This window comes from Nothobranchius furzeri, chromosome 19 (genome assembly GCF_043380555.1).
Source record: "Nothobranchius furzeri strain GRZ-AD chromosome 19, NfurGRZ-RIMD1, whole genome shotgun sequence".
In the NCBI taxonomy this organism is placed as follows: domain Eukaryota; kingdom Metazoa; phylum Chordata; class Actinopteri; order Cyprinodontiformes; family Nothobranchiidae; genus Nothobranchius; species Nothobranchius furzeri.
In genome coordinates, this window is record NC_091759.1 from 13632402 (window position 1) to 13658346 (window position 25945).

The 25945-nt window shown below is 39.4% G+C and overlaps 1 protein-coding gene across 1 annotated transcript in view; it reads left to right on the forward strand.

Annotated features, from left to right (window-relative positions):
• Positions 1 to 25945, forward strand: part of LOC107394398 (voltage-dependent calcium channel gamma-7 subunit) — a 41433-nt gene that overhangs the window by 8981 nt on the left and 6507 nt on the right. The window contains exons 2-5 of the mRNA XM_054745396.2: positions 5305 to 5500; positions 8000 to 8086; positions 11024 to 11164; positions 22434 to 22579. Of these exons, the coding sequence (XP_054601371.1) occupies positions 5305 to 5500; positions 8000 to 8086; positions 11024 to 11164; positions 22434 to 22579 (570 nt within the window). The remainder of the gene's footprint in view (positions 1 to 5304; positions 5501 to 7999; positions 8087 to 11023; positions 11165 to 22433; positions 22580 to 25945) is intronic.

Here is a 25945-nt window from a genome sequence, read left to right on the forward strand (position 1 = left end):
GGACTTTAATTGTAAGTTTAGATACCTGCTCTTCTGAAGTCAGTGAAATTACACGTGGTGTGCCACAGGGTTCGATTTTAGGCCCAGTGCTTTTTAATCTTTATAAGCTCCCACTTGGCAGTGTCATCATGGGACACAGAGTTAGGATTCACAGTTATGCAGACGATACATTGTTGTACGTTACTGTGTCTCCTGATGATCCATGGCCATTGGATGCACTATTAAATTGCATTTCAGAAATTGAATCCTTGATGGCAGAAAACTTTCTGCTGCTCAATCAGGACAAAACTGAAGTTTTAGTCATTTGTTGCAAGGCCCAGAGAGAGAAACTTTTACCGAAGATACAGTCACTAACTTTTAATCCTTTATTTGAAATTCAACCCGGTTGGACCACTGATAACATAATATCAAGCTGTTTCACATCTTGTATGGTGACAGTGTGATAAAGAAGTAGACTTTGAGTCATGTGAAGAGAATAACTGAGTGTATAGGAGGTGGTCTCACTCCCAACCTTGTAGGAAATCTTTGTGAAAAAATATAGTCGGAGGAGTTCTTTGACAACTTTTCCATTAGATCCAATTTAATCTCCTGCTGCTTGGAAGTCAGTTTCAGTAAACCCAGAACTACTGGAATAAACAGATTCCCTCCTCAGGCAACACATCTGCTACATTTCTAAGATTATTCTTCTGGAAATATTAATTGAATGAAAAACTAAGAAAGAAACTGCGTGGTTCTTTTGGTCAAGATTATGTTCTTGTCTAGAATTATGTTTGGGTTCTTTTGCGGCTTGTTTTATGTTACATGTTACATGTTACCCACCAACAAACCAGACCAACACCCCCAGAGTTAAAATGGTTATTACTGTGAGTGCACTAAGAGAACAAGAGGCGTTGGGATTTGGGGCTGCGTCTTTAGGGTTTAATGTGCTGGCTCTGCATTCTTGTCACTTCACATTAACCTAGAATTTAATATTTTAGCTTGAACGTGAAAGCTAAATGCCAGGACTGAGCAACCACTTCTGATCCTTGGGTTATCAGCTGGCTTGCTTTTGTTTGAATCATGCTCCTATTTTAGCCTCGCTTTGGGTGGGGCATGACTTTTGAGACATGCATGTCTCAAAATCACTCTAACGTTGAGCCTTAAGTGATGTCGTGCAGCCTCCCAGTTGCATTTCTAGAAAAGTTTATTTTGTTTCTCACGTTTGTAGAGTCAGGGCAGGCTACCCTGGTCCTCAAGTGTCACTATACAGCGTGTTTTAGATGATTTCCTGCTCCTTACTTGTTAAGGTGAAACTGTCTCAGCCTTCCAGAAGGTTTTGTTTGGTTGTGCAGAGACAAGAAAAATACAATACAAGAAAAAAGCAACAGTTTATTTATTTATTTATTTTTTTTACCAATTTTTACAAAAATGTAAGGTCAGACTATCTGCAGTGAAGTTTGTGGATGTTCCCAGTTTTACTTTAGAAGTTTTATCTGCAAAATATAGCAAGTTGCTCTCACAAACACAATCCTTCACCTACTCACAGGCTGCAAGGTTTTAGATTTTTACATGGACTCCTACATTAATGCATGCACTGTTATACTCTGTCAGGATGCTCATGGATGGCTGTCGGACTTATATTTCATTCAAAAAGGCATATTTTCACTTCAAGGTTAACCAACACAAACATAACAAATATGTGGTGGCTCGCTATTCCAGATAAATAATAATAGTTTTATTTTCTCCACACAATTTTACATCATTTTAAATAAAAATGATGGATATTTTACAGTGAAACTCTAAAGTTGCATGAAGATTTCCTGCAAAAGATACCCTAAATATCCTTAAATGTGCTTGAATAACAACCATGTCTCGATGCCATACAGTTTTGTTTACCGCAACAAGAAAAGCTTTAATAATTCAAAGTGTTCATGCAACATAAATCTCATTTATAGGCGGCACATGAAAACATAAAAACACCATGGCATGTTCCACTGAACCGAATCAACATGATTCAATCATGTTTTATTGTAATGGCTTGTTCAGTGGGTTGCAGTGAAAGCTGCAAGGGCCTGCCACTCAACATGCGGTAGCAAAAACAGTAGGGAGACTTTTCATCTTTTTATGAGGGACGTGTTATTGAATGGATGAAATTTAATTTAAATGGGAACAAAACTGTTTAATGTAGTTCCAATAAAGAGACTGCAACTGATGTGCTGCACAGTTTAGATCCATTTGTTCTCTTGTTCCTTGCAGGGCTTTTACATAGGCAGCATAATCAGCACAGTGTTTTTAAATAATCAACAAACATTTCTAACTTTGAATGATTATCCATCCATTTATTTTCTATACCCACTTGCCCATGCAGGGTCATGGGGGGCTGGTGCCTATCTCCAGCAATCTCTGGGGAAACTGTCTCAGGGCACACTCACGTCTAAGTCCAATTAAAGAGACCAAACTATCTGACAGTCATGTTTTTAGAATGTGGGAGGAAGCCGGAGAACCTGGAGAGAACCCACTCGTGCACAAGGAGAACATGCAAAGTCCCTGCAGAGAGACCCCAGGCCAGGATTTTAACCCAGGACCTTCTTGCTGCAAGGAAACAGCGACATCCACTGCACCTCTGTGCAGCCCTTTAATTGTATTATTATTGTTATTATTATTATTATTATTATTATTATTATTATTATTAATTATTTACAAGTTACAATAATACAAGTTCAACACTTCCTTGCAGCCTGTTTCATAATTTGCACATTATTTCCATGCATGTAATAATAATAATAATAATAATAATAATAATAATATTTAATACTGAAAACTGAGTACACATAAGAGCAAATGAAACCTAGTCATGTTTCTGCCTCTTAATCGGTTTCTGTTTCAGCAGAGAAGATCATTTTCCAGGTCTATGTTTAGGTTGTGCATCCTAACTGCTGATTCAGCAGATTTTGGCTACATGGCTGGGGAGCGGTGTGTGTTTATGTGTTCACGCTAACAAGAACACATTTTAAAGTGTTAAGAGCTGAAGTGATGCATTACAGAGGCAGCTTTTCTGCCACCTAGTGAGAAGCTAACCACACTGCGTGTGGCCTGGAAGCCTGACCAAGCGTCCTCACCTGCTGCTGTTTTTAGACAAACTCGTTACACCACTGCAGCAACTTTCAGACCAGTTAGTTTTGTCATTTACAGATTTGTGAGAGTCTACATGGAATTGTTTTCATGAAGAGTGGAAGCTTAACTGTAAAAAACAGAAAAATCCCTGAACTATTCATCTCATCCTCAGAATTTTGTTTTGTTTAGTGTATTAAGTAGTTCTCTAATTTCCCTCTGGGATTAATAAAGTGTCTTTGAATTGAATTGAATTCCTAAGATTTATCAGTAATTTCTTCTATTTTGTCTCTGTTGTCATCTCAGTTTCAGTTCGGCCCTTGTTCTTCCTGATATGCTTTGTGTTTTTATTTTATAAGGCGTCTCAGTCAAGATATGTGTCACAACTTTTTAATTTTTTTTACTTTTTCCTTAATTTAACAAATTAAACAAAACATTTAAATGCCATGAAATTATCAAGGATCTTTAAGGTTCAAAGGGATTTTTGAGGTTTTGTTTATGTTTACGTTTATTCATTTAGCAGATGCTTTTATCCAAAGCGACTTACAATTTAGAACCTATAGGGCATGTTGTGATCTGTGGGGGAAACTGGAGTACCCGGAGGAAACCCACGCATGCATGGGGAGAACACGCAACTCCACACAGAAAGGCCGCAGCCGAGCCGAGTTTCGAACCTGCAACCTTCGTGCTGCGAGGCAACAGTGCTAACCGCTGCGCCATCATGCAACCATCTGATTTTTGTAAATCAGATGATTGTTTTTGTTTTCATTCATTGGGTTGTTGCTTATTACATGCTTATTATGCACATCACTTGTCAAATAAAATACTCTAAGATGGCGGCTGCAACATCGATACAGATATTTCCGATATTACATTTTAATGCCAATATCATCTGATCTCTTTATTATGGCTAGATTGTGTGAGAACTCCTTCTGGAGACCAGATGTTCGGTTGTTGTGGAATCGTGTAGACTTGCTGGCGGCTCAGGTCTTTATCTGTGGGTGAAAGTTGCTGGTGACCCAGCTTCGACCCAGCCGGGCAAATACAACCTTTGGCACAGAAAAACCCATACTTCCTCACGCTACAATGGGCTCGACATACGGGAGGCGACATCGCCTCTCCTCCATTCATTTTCAATGAGACATGCGCGACAAAGCGATAATCGCGGGTCTCCCTCCTACCAAGCGAAATGCGAAAAACGTGCGTGTGAAATTTTGCGCTCGTGCACGTGTCGTGCACAGGCGACCCAGCGACGCGATCCCAGAAAGTTGAAATATTTTCAACTTTTCATCGCTGTCGCTCGGACGAGGACCAATAAACGGAGGTTTCATTCACTGACCAATGAGCGGACAGGATGCTCCGTACATCTCCGAGCAAACATGGAGGAGAAGTTGATTATTATTATGTTTTATAGTAAAATCAGAAGTAAGATTTCACATAACTCTAGCAGCACCTTGTGAAACATCATATCTACCGCTTTATTAACTCTGAACCGCTTAAATAACCTTAATTCCCTCCAACGTGACACAGCAAAGCAAAACAATGGAAGATTCGATTTCGCCATGGAACAGAACGCGTAGACGGCTTTGCCGCTGGCCACTGCCGCGGGTCGCCTCCCGTGTGTCAGGTAATAAACGCGACGGCGACAAGTTTCGCTGATCGCGGTCGTTTGTCGCCTCCTGTGTGTCGAGCCCATAATATTAGGCATCTCTAATCAGAAACCACCTCTTTTCTTGTCATAAAAACTGTTAATTACTCACCAGTGTCTGTGTAAAAGAATAGTTTGCAATTGATTGATCAATTTTTAATGGTCAAATTAATGCTTTGTTATTAATCTGTTGTCAAATATATATTTGACATGAAAACTGCATTTATTTATAGAGCTGCATGATGAAGCAGTTAGCAATACTGTTGCCAACGAGCAAGATTACAAGTTCAACACTTCCTTGCAGCCTTTTGCACAATTTGCGTACTATCTCCACGCATATAACGGTTCTTTATGTGTATTCTGGTTTACTCGCATAGACCAATGAATGTTCACATGTGGCCCTGTGATGTCCCTGCCTGTCTTCTGCTGATGGCTGGAGATAGACACCAACTCCTTCATGATCTTACGCAGGACAAGGGGTTACTAAAAAGAAAATGCATCAGTTTGTGACTCTTGAAAACTTTAAAAAAAAAATCATTATGATTTTTTTCTGCTGTTCTCCTCAGATGAGTTCATTCAGTACACGAGCCCTGACGCTGCTTTCGTCAGTATTTGGAGCCTGCGGTCTGTTATTGGTTGGTGTTGCCGTGTCAACGGATTACTGGCTGCTGATGGAGGAAGGAATCGTCCTGCAGCAGAACCAGACCACAGAGGTCAAGATGGCGCTGCACTCGGGTCTCTGGAGAGTTTGTTTTGTGGCAGGTCGAGATCAAATTCAAAGTTTTTGTACCATTTTTATTTATTTATTTTTTTGTTAAAGTAAAAATTACACTATGATGCAACATTATGCTTTTTGTGTGGCAGTCCCTTCTCTAAAGTTAGAATTTTTACCACAACTGTAAGTTTTTTTACTGAAATCTGCACGCTCAGTAGAAGCCACAGACTTAGCAGGGGCAAATGATTTTGTTCTTCATGCTTTTTTACAAATGGAAATACAAAAAATGTTCAGTAAAAACCATTTTCATATTATCACTCATGCACAGGATTCAGTCTAAAGACCTTGTGATCATGTGATGTCTAAAGTTCAGTTCAATCTAATCAGAACACAACAAATAAAATAAACAATGATTCATGTTAATATAGTTCATTTTAATACACTTTAGAATATTATAGAACATTTTAGAAAATGACTGTAGAACAATACAGAAAATATCACAGTTATACAATATAGAATTGTCTATAAAACTGAATATTTTAATGTTAGAAAACAATAAATACAATATTAGATCAAAAATAGAAAATTAGAATATTTTAGAGTGTTATATATTTGAGGGTCAACCTCACATTTCTTAACTTCCTCCTTTTCATCACCATAACTGATGGTGATGTTACTTCCTTGTTTTTTTTTATTTTTGTACTTGTTCTGGAGATCAAATATGACGTTTATTTTAATGATATAATTACACAAATTTACACAACACTAATTTCTTTTTTTTAGCACAACTAGTCAACCCATCAACTAGAATCAATTTGTTTTACAAACTTACTTTTGTTGGTTTCAGAGATCTAACTTAACACGGGAAGAGCCCGAGCTGCAGGAAGGCAGTTTTCTGGTTCCGCAGATACACAACCCTGATTGGTCGAACTGTTCCATAGTGTAAATTGTGACTAGCTTGATCTTCGATGATTGTTTGGGTGGAAATGTGTGACTCTCAAAGACCACAGCAAGGAACACTGTAATCATTTATGACCCTATAAAGGGTTCATGCAGCAATCAGGAGTTTATGTATTTCGCAGACGCTTTAGTCCAAAGCAACTTACAAGTGATAATGAAGCTAGTAGGTTGCTCGAGGCTATCAACAAACTAATCAGTCAGTCTGATATAACGTAGGAAATGTGCCATTTTTGTTTTTTGCTAAGCCTGTCCCCCTTTCCATCGAGCCCCATACATTTTGGGCTGAGTGCCTCTCAGCATCAACCAGTAGCGTTAGATATCCGCTTATGTACAGATTCCAATTACAGATGTCAAGTGGCCTGGGAAAGACCTGGATGTGTATCTTACATAATGCTTTTCATAATTAGATGTGAACAAAAACAGTCAGCAGGAAAAAAAACCTGAGAATGTCAAAATCAACTAACATCAGGAAATTTAGATCCCTTGCAATTATTTTAAAATATCTCGGTCATGTCCAAAGCATCGGCCCAATGAGATCCTGGATTTAGCCTTGGTCAGTTATCTCAGCATCCACTCATGACATTGTTCCTGTGAAAACACATTTAGCTGTGATTATTTCCACAGGCTGAGTCCAACCTCTCAGATCTGCTGTAGCTTTAAGCCATTAGCTGCTAGAATTGGACCGACAGCCTGAAAGGGCTTCAGGATGACACATTACCTTACCTTTGCAAATTTTAGAGGCAGAAATGGCATCCCATCTAAAGCTGGATGATAAAAAATACTAAGATCACACACGGTTAGATAATCTGGGTGAAAATTCAGCAGCAGGACGGACACTAATGACTGCCCCCTTTTCCAGTATAACTGCTGCTGTGTTTTCAGTCACGATGGTGTTGCTCCAGGGAGGCAGCCATGTTTGTTTCCCTGTTTGATGCTTGGTACAGAAGGTCAGAGAAGGAAAACGCTGGTGGCATTTTGAATGGCCAGTTGTTTGTTGATGCATGGTGAGAAATAAAAGGAGCCACATCACGTTTGTCTGAACGATGCATAACTTTGTTGGCATATTTCTCTGTGGATGTCTGGTTTTGTGTGTTTCTCATCTCCGTGTGACCACAGCTTGAGATTAATCACTGTGTTTGTATTCAGCTCCTCCATCTTTCAGATCACATCCTTTTTTCCCCTGAACCTCCTGAACTCCATCTGTTTGTTTCTTTTCTTTGCTTAACATTTCCAGTCACTGTAGTTGTTTTTCACTTTTTTGAAGTAATCTCATTTGGAGTATCTGAATTATTTTACACCTTGACCTCCTAGCGTTTCTCCACTGCTGCTGTTTTTCTGCTCTGTCTGCCTTCTTTGTGTCTTTTTAACCTTTTTTCTTTTTTTCCCTCCTTTATTTATTCTGGATTTATCATCACATGATAATACTTTTCCCTTTCTGTGATGAAAAAACAAGCCCCTGTAAGGCTCATTCAACCTGTCACATCTGGTTTATGACTCATGTTTCATTATTCTTCTTGTCACACTCATATATATATATATATATATATATATATATATATATATATATATATATTTGCTCTCTTCAGGACCTGAGAAGGGAAGATGTGTTGCATCAGAGTATTTCATAGAGCCAGAGGTGGAGATCACAACAGAAAACACAGCCAACATACTCAGTAAGTATGTTTACTCCATATTGGATCCATTAAATTAGATTGAATTGTCATATTCATTGTTATGCCCCTTCAGTCTGGGAGGTCGAGGAGGGAGTAACTCAAGAAATAAAAAGAAAATGAATGAACCAAGGAACCAAGGCCTTAACAAAAAATTAAAAACGTTATTATAACAATTGCAAATCCCCCTCAGCTGGTGCTGCATAGCAGCGTGCCTCTCTCCGTGGTGCTGAAAGTGGAGGTTTGAACAGCGCTGGAAAGGAGAGGCAGTTGCAGGCGCTGTCCAAGGTGCTGACCTTGGGAAAGTTGGAAACTTACATTCAGCAAAACAGAGAAGCATTCAGATTAACCCCTTTAGATGTTTAAGTTAACTGGACATTTTCTAAATTCCTACATGTATTGAATTGTAGATCTAAAATAACATCGCCACCAGAAAATTATGAATAAAAACCATGTCATCACCTTTAAGCTTGCCTCAAAACTTACTACAGTAAAACTTTAGGTGTTCTGAAATGCCTTCAGGGTATTTATTATTACAGGGAAGTCTCACACATTTTGTTCTTCCATGCCTTTAACATGCTTGTTGAAGCTATTTGGTTTATTATAGGCTTAAAGTATAGTCTAGTTTATTTTCTTTATTTTATGCTAAAGTTAATTTGTTTGTTTTGCATTATGCTTTTTATTTATTATGTTGGCTAATTAGTTTACTGTTTATTGGTCAGGTGTGGGTGATTGTTTGAATAAATAGGTCAAGGTGGGTGGAGCAGCCAGGGCTGCGAGGGGACATGGTTTTTTACCACAGAGACAGGGAGGACACTAAAAGTCTGTGCTCTTGCTTCTTGTGTGAATAAACCACCACCAAATGCAATTTTGGCATGGACATTGTTTGATTTGAAATCTTTTTTACCCGTGCATAAAGCCTAACTTTTGACATAGCCCAGTGGCCATTTGAAAGTATTTGATTATTTATTTAAGTGTTATTGACAAATAGCCACAACAATGCTGTTGAAAGCCCAAAATAAATTCATCAAAAGCTTGATCTCATTTTTGTTGATTTATTTTCTTTTGATGTTTGAAAAACAAAATAAAACAAAATTTCCTCTTGAAAAGGTTATATTGATACAAGTGTCATTGATTTCCTCGTAGTTTCACCTTGTTAACTTTCCAACAGAAACCTTCGTCTCAGAACTAACCTAAGTTCCCCCAGCTTTTGTGCCCACATAAAAAAGCAATCCATCAAATCAAACAACCCTCATTTCCTAACGAAAGCTTGTGGAACCTCATTCATTTTTAAAGAACTTTGTGTAAATGGAACAGATTTTTTCATTCAATAAATAGATTAATGAATTCAGAGTTCTTAGGAAAGTTCCCTGAGGAGTTCTTTTGTCTCAGAGCTGCTTTAATAATTCAAACTGTTGACATTTCCAATGTGCTCTCCCCTCAGCAGTTTGTTCTGCCTTTTAGATGTAAAACACTCCACTTTTGAAACACCACAAAGGACAATGTGTAATCTGTTAAACACTGAATAAATGTTTTCATAGGTGCTGGAGTTCAGAGGAAAGGGCTTTTGAATGCATCATATTGCTTCCAAGCTCTAAGTGAGCTGTATGTGTAAAAATATCAAAGCAGAATCCTGTGAGAATAAGAGTTTATGTGGGTATGATTTTATATACTTTTCTTTTTTATTGATTCTATTTTGGGAAAAAAAAACTGATAATGTGAATGAGCTCTTGCAAATGTATTTAATGCGTGGCTTATGTAATTTCTTAAACTTCATGATGATCTGCGTGTGGCGTCCAGAAAAAAATGTACTCCATGTTGAAACTTTATGGAGCTCCATGTCCTGATCCCCACCGCAGCACAACTGGTGTGAATGTTCTGCTTGGTTTCAGTGATTTTATTAAACATGCGAAAGTCACACAGAAGCCTTTTAAATCGTTATTGAAAGCTGGAAAAAAGGTTTGGAAGTCTTCATGTTGCATTAGTAGAATGATTGAGCACAACCCTCCAACTTCTAATAATAATCGGAAGGTTGCAGGTTCGAGCCCCGCTCAGTCTGTCGCTGTCGTTGTGTCCTTGGGCAAGACACTTAACCCACGTTGCCCGCTGGTGGTGGTCGGAGGGACCGGTGGCGCTTGTGCTCGGCAGCCTCGCCTCTGTCAGTGTGCCCCAGGGCAGCTGTGGCTACATCGTAGCTCATCCCCACCAGTGTGTGAATGTGTGTGTGAATGGGTGAATGACTGATTGTGTTGTAAAGCGCCTTGAGGGGTTCCAGGACTCTAGAAGGCGCTATATCAAATACAAGCCATTTGCCATTTATTTTACCATTTTCTCATCTGCCACCATCATCCAAATAACCCTCTTGACAATGATCATCAAAATTCTATTCATGCATCCATTTTTGGCCGCTTATCTGGGGTCGGGTTGAAGTGGCAGCAGCCTAAGTAGGGAGGCCCAGACTTCCTTCTCCCCAGCCACTCGAACCAGCCCCTTCAGGGGAAATCTAAGGCATTGCCTGGCCAGCCAGGAGACATAGTCTCTCCAGCGTGTCCTGGTCCCTCACCAGGGAAGCATCCAGTAGTCCTAACAAGAAGCCTGACCCAAATCATTTGGGTCCTCTCAGTGTGGAGGAGCAGCAGATCTGTTCCGAGCACCAAGCTTCTCACCCTATCTCTAAGGAAGAAACCAGCCACTTTACAGAGAAAATTCATTTCAGCCGCTTATATCCACGATCTTCTTCTTTCGGTCACTACCCAAAGCTGACCAGAGATGAGGGTTGGAACGTAGATCGACCAGTAAATCAAGAGCTTTGCCTTCCGGCTCACCTTAATCAAATTTTACTAATAAATTAATTTCTTTTCTTTTTGTGACGTTTGTTTTAACGTATTTCTCACTTATACTTGTTACACATTTAGAGCTTTCCTTTCCTTCATTTTTCAGAAATGGTGCGAACGGCGACTCCTTTCCCAATGGTCTCCCTGCTCTTCGTCTTTACCGCTTTCGTCATTAGTAACGTTGGTCACATCCGGCCTCAGCGCACCATCCTTGCCTTTGTTTCTGGCATCTTCTTCATACTGTCAGGTAAAATATGCATAATACATATTACACCATATGTAAAAAATTAAAGAAGAAGTCCCACATGAGTGTTTCAAGCCTTTAACCGAACTGATTTATTTGGTGATTTTGTCGCCTTATTAAATCTGGTAAAATGCAGAAAGGCAAAGTTTATTCATGAGAAAAACATCATAGAAAATGTGTTCATACTCTTGTGAAACAACCATCTGATTTTTTATCTCTGGTTGTTTATTCTAATTGTTCCATCACTCTGGAGTCGAGTCTCAGGTCTAGTCCACACGTAGCCGGGTTTTTTTTTTAAACGAATATCCGCCCCTCCAAAAACTTGCATCCACACCACCTTGTTTACAAAACAAACTCTGTCCACACGTACCCGGATAAATACGTTGTTAAGGACATGCCAGACCTGTAGGCGGCAGTACTTCCCCCGTTCTTAACCTCGTCCTTCATCTGTGGTCTTCCGCAAGGAGCAGTAATTCCGCTTGCAAAAACAAACAAGCAAAAAGCGCTTGGACAATTGATAAAGCGAGCGCAGCTCTGAGGGCGTCCATGCTGTCGGCTAGTGTAAACACAGGTCGCACACGTGATGTCAGCATTTTTTGTCGCAGAAAGTGACGTTGCGGACCTTAAAACTCCGGTTTTGTCTGTCCACACGCAGACGCCCAACACGGAGAAAACGCAGATCTTCACTTTGGCCGGAGTTTTTAAAAAGATCCGTTTTCGTGTGAAAAAACTCTGTTTTCGTGTGGATGACAGGCCAAAACGTAGAAAAATATCTACAGCAGATCCCCGGCTACGTGTGGACAGGGCCTCAGTGTGTAACTGACAGAGTCTCAAATACACAATGTCTAGAGAGGAAAGACATTTTAATTTGTTTAAAATCCAGTTTCCTCAGTAGTTTTATTGTGGAATTAAAACAAATTTCCATCTGAGTCATCACACTTCATTCTTCTGCCCTTTCTAGCCCACAGCATTGGTCTTTAAAATCTACAATTACAATGATTTAGAGCTTCTCTTTGCACTAAAGATAAACGTTTATGATCCAGTTGATTTTCTTCTAATCCTGTGGCTCGGTTTGATCCAGACTCTCTTTTTGCCTGTCGTCAGTGACACATATCTGACAGTCCTCTTTGAAAGTGTCAGACTCCCCGAGCCGTCCACCAACATGAGATGTTAAAAAGAGCAACAGGGCAGAAGTGAGATGTGCTTGTCAAAATTTAAAATTCTTTTGAACTAATGATGGAAAACGACAACTCTGCTGCTCCTCCATGTCCACAGACAGCCTGTCAGACCGTACTCTCTTGCTGCAGGCTGAACTGAGAGAAGCATTTATATCTAAATAATAGGTCTCTGTCGAGGAAACAGTTGGCCGAGCAGAGGTTTGATGCTTGGCTGCAGGCTTTTCTTGTCACCTTGAAAAACAATAAAATATAAGTGGGGTTGTTTTTGCAACATCCTTACCAGAAAGTCAGTGAAGGATTTTTTTTATTTATTTTTTATTTTTTTGGTGAAGATTATTTCCTTGTAACCATAATAGCCCTGAAAATACAGCGGACATCTGCAGACCCCATCTGTTCCAGACACGTTACTGAAGGGGGAAACTACTGGCCTTACGCTGGAGCACATGTTTTAGATGCCACTGATGCTCTCAAAAAGAGACATTATCTTTCAAATATATAAAATGTATCCACATTTTATAGTTAGTATGCAGGCAGCTAAATGTATCAGAATGCTTACTCACCTCGCTGAGGCCATGTCTCGCATTTAATGCTTACTTCTTATCTTTCTGCATCTGTTTCAGAGTTAGTTGTGTGTTTACAACTTATCAGGATGACCTTTTGCTCATTTGCCACGATAGTGCTCTTTATTTGATTCAGCAGCTGGCTTTTATTTCATTCCAATTACCTTAACTTCTGTCTGTAGCTTTTGCAATATATTTTAGTCGAGTCTTGCAAGTACAGTAGGAGTTTGCTAATATTCTGTTTGACTAAATTGGAACAAATCCATAACAAAAAGCAATGAGCTGACACAACGAGATATCCCAAAACATTTCTGCAAGTCTTTCCTTCTTGATTATTAACTTTCTGGCAGAAAAGAGCAAAGAAGCCGGTCAAATACACAAGAGAAAAAGCTGAGAGACAAATGGCTCATGTAAAAGGGACAGAGACCAGCCAGTAACGTTTGGTTGATGCATTTAAAAGATCAAATCCATTTCACACACACACACACACACACACACACACACACACACACACACACACACACACACACACACACACACACGAACAGTGGTATAAGAGTTAAAGGTGCAACACGTAAGAATGAAGTAAGACTGACATCCTGTGGTCAGATTTGGGTACTGCAGTCCATTGTTTAAGCAAAAACTTACTGTCTCACTGCCGTTTTGTGAGTTTCATGGCTGTTGCCTGTTACAAAGACGAGTCATACACAATAATTTGATAAGTAAAAAATACATTGTTGTATCTGGTGTTAGCACTCTTTGATTAAACTTTATTTATAAAGCACCTTCCTCAACCTTATCAGAAGACCATGATGCTGAAAATATCATAAAAGACGTGATAAGAACGAAACAAAACTAACATCGTAAAATCATTAAACAGTAAAAACAATAAATAAACTCAATCATACAAAAACAGTAAGGGGTGAGGATAGGCAAATAAAAACAACACACTTAGGTGTTTTACGGTAGGGAGCCTTTACTACACTTTTACGATAAGGTTTCTCTGGTATTGGAGGAAGTGTGGTTGTTTGACGTCTTGCTGGTAGCTTACTGTTATAGTTCTGAACTACTCATACAAGGAAGTAAAAAACTCCGATTGACTCATTATTCACACACACATTTCACTGTAATGTCAAGTTGTTGGTAATTGAAACAGTAGGTTGAGATATTTTTAGAGCTGATTATTTGCTTCTAATTTATTGTTAGCATTGTTAGCTCAACGTTAGCCTCTAGCCTTCTTCACCTGAAATTAGAGTAAAATGAGAAATAACTTCTAGGTCGCTCCTGTTCACTGGCTTTCTTTCTTTAAAAAACTTGGGAGCTTTATGGCTGCCAGTGTCAAATTACAAATGCCAGTTCTGCTGCATTACTCGACGCAGACTTGGCAACTTCTTTGTAATTATTTCACAGTAGATTTCTTACATTTTGCTCCTTTAAAGATATTTTAATAGAAAATCTGATCAGGTCAACACAATGTGCTCATAATGCAAAATGTGACTTTTTGTTTTTCTTTAGTTTTGGTTCAAGTTGCGTTGGAGCAGTTCTGTTCCTCAGTTCAAATGGTTTGATTTAAATGTATTGCAATTTTTTGTTACATGGCTTTGAATCATTGTTTATTTTAGTGATAAACTTTCAGTTAATTGAAAAACATATATAGAAATCTTTATTTCTACACAAATGCTAAGCATTCTGATCTACTTAAAACACTGGTTGTATTTTCGGTCACGTTTCCTGGCTGCGGATTTTCTGTCAGGAAGGAGAGTCAGTTCAGCATGGAGAGTGACATCACCACTTTATATCACCGTAGGACAGCTCTCTGAGCCTTTTATGGTCCATTTCCTCCAGAAGGTCTGAATTAAGAGTCAAGTTTTCATTGGATGAAATGATAATTTGGTTTATGTTACTCTAATTTAAACGAGTAATATTATTAGTATTATTTCCAAATTATTAATATGTTTTTGCACTGAGGTGCTAAGCTGACAGATGCTAGCCTGGCATGATGTCATCTTAATGTCACAAAGCCAATATGGAGAATTATTCATTCATGCTTGTTTTTTATGCAAAATCTGAAGAATTTAAAATTAGATAACTCACAATTTCATGAGTAAACAAATAAATTATGTCAAGCAAAGAAGAAAATCGTATAGTATATTTATTTTTCAAATGTTTTATTTCCTTTAAATGCAGTTGTTAGCACGTAACAGTAGTGTAGTTCTTAACGTTTCAGATAATTGATGTTTTCAATAGAAAATAAAAAAGCCAGTATGATGTATAAACTTACACATAATTTACAACTATTAAAAATCTATAAGATACATTGATTTACATATTCCCAACAGAAAAATAAGCCAGAAAATATCAAATTTTACAGGTAAATAGAATTGTTGATCTCTAAAATAAGAACAAAACATTTACTTGATTGAAGGGATTCAATTTAGTCCATTTTCATTGTTCTCTCTGCTAGAAATTACAGGAAGAAATGAGAAATGGTTAAATATTGATTCTAGTAGTTCTATTCTCCACTTTTCAACTCACAACTGAAGTCAAAAGCAATAAAACATGGGAGTGTTCACTTTCATCAAACAAGCAGGAAAACAGTCAGTTACAACACTGCCGTCTAAAGGACAACACAGAGAAATGCATCTTTCTCTAGTTTTTGTCCTAACTGAAGTAAATGTAAAATTGGTTTTCTTCATTTTGTGGAAATTAAAAATCTAGTTTTAACAACACATAAAAATACTTAGAAACTCACATGTCTTCTAAATAATGTTCACATATTATATCAATCAATCAATCAATTAATCAATCAACTTTATTTATATAGCACTTAATCCTTAATACATGCAACTCAAAGTGCTTAACAAATTAAAAAGGCCCCACATACCCACATTCCCTCCCATCCCCAGAATTTTAAAAACAGTCTGACAATAAAAACCCTTCACAACACTCCTCCACCCACACACACACACACACACACACACACACACACATACATACATAAATGCCACCTTCCCCATGGTAAAACAAACAAACACAATTGGTATAATTGTGATATATCAAATAATCCTGTGGGGTTTCATCTTCTTCCTATTTCTTGTGTTTTATGATATTATTTTCTTATCATTGATCATAAACTTAGATTAGTAAATGGATATGTACCACAGGATTTTAAGGTTGCTGTAATCAAACCTTCACTTAAGAAGCCTTCTCTGGATCCGGATGACCCAATGAATTATTGACCAATATCTAACCTTCCATTTTTATCCAAAGTCCTGGAGAAAATAGTGGCCATCCAAGTATGTGAGCATTTAAACACTAATGATCTGTTTGAGGAATTTCAGTCTGGTTTTAGAGAGTATCACAGTACTGAAACTGCATTAGTGAGAGTTACAAATGATATTCTCATGGCCTCAGATAAGAATCTTGTGTCTGTTCTAGTCTTGTTAGATCTCAGTGCTGTCTTTGACACAGTTGATCACAATGTTCTTTTAGAAAGACTTGAACATGTTGTAGGGATCAAAGGAACAGCGCTAGGCTGGTTTAAATCCTACCTGTCTGACAGATTTCATTTTGTAAATGTACATGACAAATCGTCTTCATACTCCAGGATTACTTGTGTAGTACCACAGGGTTCAGTGCTTGGACCAATTCTTTTTACTATATTTATGCTCCCAATTGGTAAAATCATTAGACAGCATGGGATAAACTTCCACTGTTATGCTGACGATACTCAGTTATATTTATCCATTAACCCTGATGAACCTAATCGGTTGGGTAGATTACGGGCTTGTCTTGAGGACATAAAAAATTGGATGACTCTAAACTTTTTGCTTTTAAATCAAGACAAGACTGAAGTTCTCATCTTTGGACCAGAATTTCAGAAAAGGAAATTGCTTAGCCAATCACCTGACCTGAATGACATTGCGTTAATCTCCGAAAACAAAGCAAGGAACCTTGGTGTTATCTTTGACCAGGACATGTCATTCAAATCCCAGGTTAATCAGGTTTGTAGGATTTCCTTTTTCACCTTCGGAATATTGCTAATATTAGAAGCATCCTTTCCAGGAGTGATGCTGAAAAACTAGTTCATGCATTTATTACATCAAGACTGGATTACTGTAATTCATTACTCTCAGGAAGTCCACAGAATGTAGTTAAAAGTCTTCAGCTTGTCCAAAATGCTGCAGCTAGAGTTCTGATGAGAATTAAAAAGAGAGATCATATCTCTCCTGTCTTAGCTTCCCTACATTGGCTACCTGTTAAATTCAGAATAGATTTTAAGATCCTCCTTCTCACATACAAAGCTCTTAATAATCAAGCTCCATCATACATCAGTGATCTGATTGTTCCATGCGTTCCTAATGGAGCACTTCGCTCTCAGACTGCAGGTCTACTGGTGGTTCCAAGAATATCTAAAATTAGGATGGGAGGCAGATCTTTTAGTTATTAGGCTCCTCTCCTGTGGAACCAGCCAGTCCGCGAGGTAGACACTTTGTCTACTTTTAAGAATAGGCTCAAAACATTTTTATTTGATATGGCCTATGGTTAAAATCGGATGTTAGCCTAAATCTGGACAAGTGGGGGAGTAGAGGGAGGTGGAGTGTACAGTCGGTAAAGACGGCTCTCCCTTGCCCTGACTCCAACATGCCCCCATCTAAAAGGATAGATTATCCTGAGTTATCTCTGTAGTTAAGCTGCTATAGGCTTAGACTGCTGGAGGATACACTGACCATGTTTCACACTCTACTACTTTCTTCCACAATCTGCTCATTATTTGTATTATTTCCTGCTACTTCAGCTATTAACTTTATTTTCTCTCTAAGTGTTTTTCTCCCCAGAAGAAGCTACAACGATGTTCTGCTGATCTGTGGTGGCCTCATGGAGGGGGCCATCGACTAGCACACTGCTGCTAACCACTTAAACGTTCTCCCTCTCCTGATAATAACTTTTTGTTTCCTTGACGTTGGATGTGCTACTACTAGTTTACCCATTTAATTATAGAGCCACTGGGATAAATACAATAAAGTTTATCTCACCAAATAGAATATTTACTAAGCAATCACGGTGTAACCATGGACACATTGCTTGGTGTGTGTGTGTGTGTGTGTGTGTGTGTGTGTGTGTGTGTGTGTGTGTGTGTGTGTGTGTGTGTGTGTGTGTGTGTGTGTGTGTGTGTGTGTGTGTGTGTGTGTGTGTGTGTGTGTGTGTGTGTGTGTGTGTGTGTGTGTGTGTGTGTGTGTGTCTGCTCTGTCTTCTCGATCCCCAGTGAGTCGTGGAGGATGGCTGCTTATACTGAGCCAGGATTCTCTGGAGGTTTCTTCCTGTTAAAAGGGAGTTTTCCTCTCCACTGTCGCTATATGGTTGCTTGAGGATTGCTGTAAAGTCACTGACACTAGTCAGTGACTTGATGCAATTTGCTGGGTTCCTTATATAGGAAACATTTTTCTGATTGGCTTAATGAACTGACCTGAATTGGAATGTTTATTATGTGAAGTGCCTTGAGACGACTCGTCGTGATTTGGCGCTATATAAATAAAATTGAATTGATTTGAATTGAATAATCTAGATTTAATAGAAAATGAAGTGGAAAGTACTGTTTTATATTGTTTTCAAGCATCTCTCTCTGTTTCACAGTCTGACTGCAGAAAAATTTTGCAGCTCTGCTGCAGCAGCTCACTTATGGATGACACATCCATAATGGCGCATCAGCGTCAGTGTTCAGGCTCCTTTTAGCATAAACATTTATGTGTTTTGTGAGTTACCTTTGACCAGCAGCAGATGTGTATATTAGTGAATGTGTGTGACTTTGTTGTCCTTTTATCTTGTTGCCACCGCTTCTTGTTGTCAGGGTTTTTCTCAGCCTGCAGCACAGCCAAGACATGTTATCATTAGCGATTCTAGCTACAGTGTACTACCACACACACACACACATACACACACACACACACACACACACACACGCACACACACACACACACACACACACACACACACACACACACACACACACACACACACACACACACACACACACACACACACACACCTCATTCAAATAAAATCTGCAGTGCAGGCTAACAAGCTGCTGTAGAATAGAATAGAATAGAATAGAATAGAATAGAATAGAATAGAATAGAATTAAATAGATTTTATTGATCCCACAGTGGGGAAATTCACATGTTAAGGCAGCACATCCACTTAAAGAATGGGAAAAAATAATACAGGTAAATATACAGAAACAGTAGGATATTAAATAATATCCTACTGTTTTTGCATGTTTACCTGTAAAAGTATTGGTTCAACATTGCACATCGTTCTTTCTGAAGGTGAGGATGTTTTAAAAGTGACACTGCCATGCAGATGGGTATCATAAATTATATATTGTTTTGCGGAGGTAAAACCAAAACCGCGTGTGGCGCCAACAAATGGAGTATTTGCACACATCTGTGCAACAGCCAACAGTGAAACAGTAGCCTTTCACAATAGTCTTGGTCGCTCCAAGTCCCAAAGAAGCGCCAGTAAGTAGTCCACAAGGGGGAGATCGAAACAATCGAAGCAGAAGAAGTTATAGCCGTGTAGCTTCCAGTTCAGGAAGCAATGCGGCTATAACTTCCTGAACGCATTGTGGTAATGCTCTAGTGACAGGATCGAGTTTAATAGAGTAATAAGCAATTGGTAGCCATTTATCTCTATACATTTGTAGCAACATCAATGACATATGACCATTTTTACAATCCACACTTTGAATCAATTCTTTTTTGTAATTAGGGAAGTCCAGAGCTGTGCTTCCCACAAGGATTTGTTTAATCTCATTATAAGCTTTGTTAGCTTAAAGGGTTCCATACAGGTTTTTCAGACATAGCCATGGGCTCAGAATACAGCAGTTTGGTCAATGGCTGTCATGGTCTGCGTCTCCCCTCATGTGTCTCCTTGTGTTCTCCATTCGTCTCTAGGTTCTCCTGTTGTATATCCTAGCGCCCTCTTGTGTCATTGTCTACGTCTTCCTCATGTGTTCCCAGATCTACAGCCCTCCAGATCATCTCTCCCAGGTCCTGTGTTCCTTTAGTCTTCCCCAGTCACCCCTCTGCAGTTTTTATAGTTTCAGCTTTTCATTTTATTAGTCTCTTTAGTGTGTTTTTTCCCACCGGTATTTGTAGTTTTCCTTCCCCTTAGAATATTAGTTATGTTGCTGCTTTTCTTGTCTTTAGGTTTTACTCTTAGGTCATGTTAGTTTCCTCCCTGATTAGTTAATTGCTTTCACCTGGTTCTCTCCCCACACACCTGCAGCCCATCTGCCTCCCATCATGCCCCAGTGTATAAAGCCCTGTCTGTGTTACAGTGTCTTGTCGGTCCATTGTTTTGTGTCAGTGTTGTTTTGTGCTCTATGTGAGCTTTTGTGCCTTGTCTCTTGGTTTGTGCTCTATGCAAGCTTTTGTGCCTCGTCTTGTGGTTTGTGCTCTATGTGAGCTTTTGTTCTCCTGGTGTTCAGGACTTTGGTTTTTTGCTTCCTGCCCTTTTTTGGATTTTTTGGTTCCTCGTCCTAATAAAAAGGATTTTACTTTTAAACTGCTCCTGCCTCGTGTCATCTGGTTTTATCTGCATCTTGGGTCCTAACCTCCTCCTAACCCGCAACGTGACAATGGCTTAGTTGTTTAAAGCAGTAAAAACACTTTGTGTGCATTGTTTCTAACATCTACCCACTTGCTACTATGTCTGCCAGTGTTCCTTTCCTTTACTGTTTTTGGAGGACTTCAATGACTATACATGTACTTTAAATTAGTTTACATGTTTTCCATGTATATCTTTAAAGTTAGGTTGGTAACTGATTACCAGTGTTCAATACCTTTGATGCACTTTACCAAAAAAGTTGAATATTGTAAAGATTAAATTCACTGGGAAACAGTTTTTACGGGGTTTTTTTTTTTGTTTCTTTTTTAAATATGATCAGTCATTCTGAGTTTCACATACAGGCTAAATGTGAAAATAATCTTCTAACCCTATTTACTTTTTAGCCACTGATAGAAAATATGGAAATGCTCAAATTAGAAAAGCCAGTCAATTCCATGTCATATTGAAAATCAGCATTCATAGTCTCATCCATCTTGGCTCGTGACGAGGAAGGCTGTCGTTAAGTTAGTGTCAAAAGAGAGCAGAGCATATCTTGACTAGTAGAAGTAAATGGCCTGTATTTGATATAGCACCTTCTCGAGTCCTGGAACCCCCAAGGTGCTTTACAACACAATCAGTCATTCACCCACTCACACTCTGGTGGTGATGAGCTACGATGTTGCCACAGCTGCCCCTGCCACGGACAGAGGCGAGGCTGCTGAGCACTGGTGTCACCGGTCCTTTGACCACCACCAGCAGGCAAGGTGGGTTAAGTGTCTCGCCCAAGGACACAGTGACAGTGACAAACTGAGCAGTGCTCGAACCTGCAACCTTCCGATTACAGGGCGAACACTTAACTCCTGTTCCATCTTCACCTCATATTATGCTAATGCTAACTAGTACTGTTAGCATTAGTGACATGGCAGAAATCCTACAGGCCTTTGTAATTTGTGGAGATAAATCATCAACATAGCACAAAATTTGCTGAAACACGGAAAACAGTTGAAGGATGGCAAAGGATGGAAAATAAACAATTATAGGACGACCCCGAAGACTAATCTTCAGGAAAGGACAAAGAAAAATAAACAAAATCACTTTTGAAATAAACTATTTGTATTGAAAATTTGAGAACAAATACTGAGTACAAATATTATTTTAATGCCAGCTAACAGAACTTTGCTGACATGTGAAATCAAAAGTCAAATGAGGCTTTTATTCAGACGCCCTCTGCCTTGCTGTACTCACTCACTATCATTCTCACTCACGATGCTGCGGGGTGTACCATCAGATCGCTACACCTGCCTGCTCCTTCCATTGAACATCATCCTTACTGCCATCAAATGCATCCATGCTTGTAATGTTTGACGCCTCTGCTGAATTGACCACCGTCATCTTAAAATTCACATAACTCTGCCTTAGTATGTTAACTGGCCCCACTTTCGGTCCACTCTGCTCCGGACCTCTCGTCTTCTGACACGGTTTTGAGAACACACAACCTGGCGCCCTCTGCTGTTATGGGCGTGTAATGCTTAGACCCCAATTATAAGATGACCCCACATTTTTTTTTATTATTTTCTTTGAAAAACACCTGCTCTGCTATTCGGGTCAGTACGGTATATTGAGAATTGGTCTGCATAGGCACAGTTGTTTGCATTGTTGTCTTTAAGCAAAAAGGTTGCAGGTTTAACACTCAGCTGCAGCCTTTGTGCACAGGTTTGCATGTTCTTACCCTCCCCACAATTGTGGGATTTCTCCCGATACTCCAGTTTCCTCCAACGAGCCAAAAACCTAACACGGGGAATTTGTGTATTAGGAGTCAGCCAAACACATGTGTTCGTTTAAATCTGCGTTTTGTATCATGAGCTGTACTGATCCTCCTGTAATCAGAGTGATTAAATGATCAAGCTGGGTATTTTCCACCTGCAGGTCTCAGTCTGGTGGTGGGGTTGGTTTTATATATTTCAAGCATTAACGACGAGGTAATGAATCGACCCAGAGAGCCCGAGCAGTTCTTCCACTACCGCTACGGCTGGTCCTTCGCCTTTGCAGCCTCCTCCTTCCTTCTCAAAGAGGTGAAGTGAGCAAAACACGTGCACACACACACATGCAAATAAACACGTGTTGCACAGTTCACAGACAGAAATATGTGCTGATTTTTTACACTTATAGGAAGTCAGTGTGAACAAACACTCATACACAGAGTGTGTGTAGTCTGGCCTGGATGTGAACCAAAGAGTTTAAACACACACACACACACACACACACACACACACACACACACACCTTATTCAGCTAAGCACACATTCAGAAAATGCCTGCGTAGGAACTCGTCATCTCACTCACATCAATATTCATAAATGTTAATAGCTGGAATACTTGAGGGCAGCATCTCTGTCGCAGCAGCTTCATGCAGCAGAATATTGCTCTCTGGGGAAAGGAGGGCTTCTCTGCTTCTCTTTATCCTCTCTTCTTTCATTTTCAGCTCCTTCCTCCTGCTTTTCTTTACCTTCCTTCATTTTGCTGTATTCCTGTCTTTTCTCCTTTACAGTTTAGTCTCATCTCCATTTATGCTTTTATCTCACCTCTCCTATATGTTATCTTTAGTTTTAATCTCTTTTCTTTTCCCCCTGTCCTCTTATCTCCCCTGCTCTCCTTTTTCCATCAGATTTATCTCCTCATCATATGCATCATAGCATTTTCTTTCTTTGATAATGCCAGTTGTATTGTTTTCAGGCTACCTATTTTAGTCCTTTTTTCTGATTTTCTTCATTTTCTTTCATTTTTTTATTTGATGTTTCATTAAAACATATAATTTATTATTATTTCGTTCATGTATTTTTCACATGTTTTGCATGCGTCGCTCAGTTTTTTTTAAATCATTCCATCCTTGTCCTTCCTCTCCTGCTCAGTCCTGTCTTTTAATCTTTCTCATCTTCGATCTTATCTTCTTCTCTGTCATTCCTCCTGTTCCCCCCCCCCCCCCCCCCCTCAATTTCTCCACTTCACGCTCTTCCTCTGTGGGGTTTGTAAAACACTTTTTAACACTTTTCCGTCACAAACACACTCATCAACATTCAGGGTTTCAGCGTTGTTGCAGTGATAATCATGTGGATGAATAGTGAATGAGCCGAGAAAGCTCAGCAAATGCCCGAGTGAAAACATGAATACATTTTTCATAATTAGTCATTCCACTGAGCGGTTCTGAGCCTTTTTGTCAACTCTCTGCAAAATTACAACAGATTTGTTCGCATTTCCCCAGCCTTAGTGCCGCATGTTGCTGTTCAGGATGTGAACTTTGCTTTTAAATAAAAATGCAAAAAAAGTTTGTATCCAAAATCTTTGATTTAATGACGAAATTATGTTTCTTTGTACAAATACCATCATAACCTCAATAACAACATTCGGCCTAAAAAGAAGCAAATGCTTTTAATGTAACACTCAAATTTAAACGCATTAGATCTTAAACCTCGTCTGAATGAGCAGCAGCATTGTTGTACTTGGACATTTTGTTGGTGGAGTAAACAAAAAACGTTTAGACATGGTTAAAAAAACTGATTTCAGGGCAAAAATGAGATTCTAAAACTAAAACATAATTCTAAATCCAGAATTCACAAAATGAAAACGGTAATAAAACAACAAAAGAGAAGGCAAAGGAGAATCCTGACAGAAACACCAGACATTTATAAAATAAGTCCCCAAAGCGTTAAATGAACCAGTTCAGTTTGAATTCAACTGAATCTTTGCATATTTTCTCATAATGATGTGTCTCCAAGCAGGCAGCAACAGCTGTGAGTTACTAGCTCACCACCACTAATAAACCTTTTCAATGTGTTTTCACGTTCTGGTTGTGTTCTGGTGGTGGTTCTAGGTGTGGGGCCAAAGGGTCATTGGCTCCTTCTGAAATCTGATTAGCTCTGAAGTGCCCCTGTCCTGTCATTCATCTGCCCTTTGCATGCTGATCAAATAAAATAAAATAAAAATGCAATTCCAATTCCAAACACTAGAGGTGCTAATGAGCCAAATGGGAACTTTAGTGTCTGTTTTCACCCACAAAATGCTATAAACTGATACTATTAGTGGCTTTAAAAAATGAACACAGCGCTGAAAGTTCTGAAATGCTTTGCTGGGTTTGTGAGTAAGGATGTTGGACTCACCCCGGGTTTCCACGGGAGCCGTCAGCAGCACGTTACTGCAGCAGCACGTCTTGCTCGCGTAAGCTGCTGCTTGGCCCTTCCCACGAGACGCGAAGCAGCAGGAGAGCAGCTGTCACCGACCGAGCATGAAGTCACACGAGTGACTTCGTCAGTAAACACAACAACAAGCAGGAGAAAATTACAACATGGTTTGTGTTTTATGTTCTGTCCGTTTTATAATCGCCAATACGGACCTGAAAAACAACGGAGACCGCTAGCTAGGTGATAACTTCTCACGGGGACGCGCAGTTAGTAACCTTTTTTAAAAGTAAAGCAACCGGAAAGCAGTACGTTCTTTATTCTGAAAATCTCGGTAGCTTCTCTCCTTTTCCGCGTCCGATTTCCTGTCTTTCCTTCCCCAAAAATGTCGAACTTGACCCGTTTCAGAGGCGTCGCGCGTAGAAAATAGAACCGGCGCGTAAAGGCCGCGACATGCTGCTTCTGAGACGCGGCCGACTCGCGCTGCTGACGGCTGCTGACGGCTCCAGTGGAAAAGGTTCTGTTGACCACAGCGGTTCCTATCAGCAGCTATGACGTGCTGCTGCAGTAACGTGCTGCTGACGGCTCCCGTGGAAAGCCGGGGTAATTCTTGGCCCCTCTATGAATTCCATGGCCTCTTGATAGCCCCATGGTCAGAAAAATCCTAGATCCGCCACTGCTTGTATTCCAAGCGCTCTACTTAAACTAAGTGAAAATGACTGAAGTGCAAATTTAAAAGTTTAGATCTTTGAAATGTGATATGGAAGGAAATATTACTGCAACGTGTGATTCTTTAAAAGGGTTGTAAAACTGACTTCCTGAGGTAAAATGAGTTGAACTCAAACTTAACTCCTCCACAAGACAGTGTTAAACAGATAGTTAAACAATGATTGATTATATATTTCTTCATCAAGTTGATGCAGTGATAGCTTGATTTTGTTATATTGGTGTTGTGTCCCATTTTTTTGTTATGTTTTGCTTTTTTCTCGTCTCATTTTGCAGGTCTAGAAGCAGACTCTTGTTCATTATTGTTTATTTTTGTTGAATCCCCCCCCCACCTAACCCCCTCTCTCCCCACCTTTTCTCTTTTCCTTTCTCTTTCACCTCTGTCTCCGTGTCTGGTCGAAATTACAAAGCATTCAAAAACAATAACAATAAAGTTTTAAATATCAGGTGCGACATTAAAAGCAGACTCTTTGATGCTCCACCTGAGACATTAAAAGCAGATGCTCTGATGCTCCACCTGAGAGTAAAACTGTAAGGCTT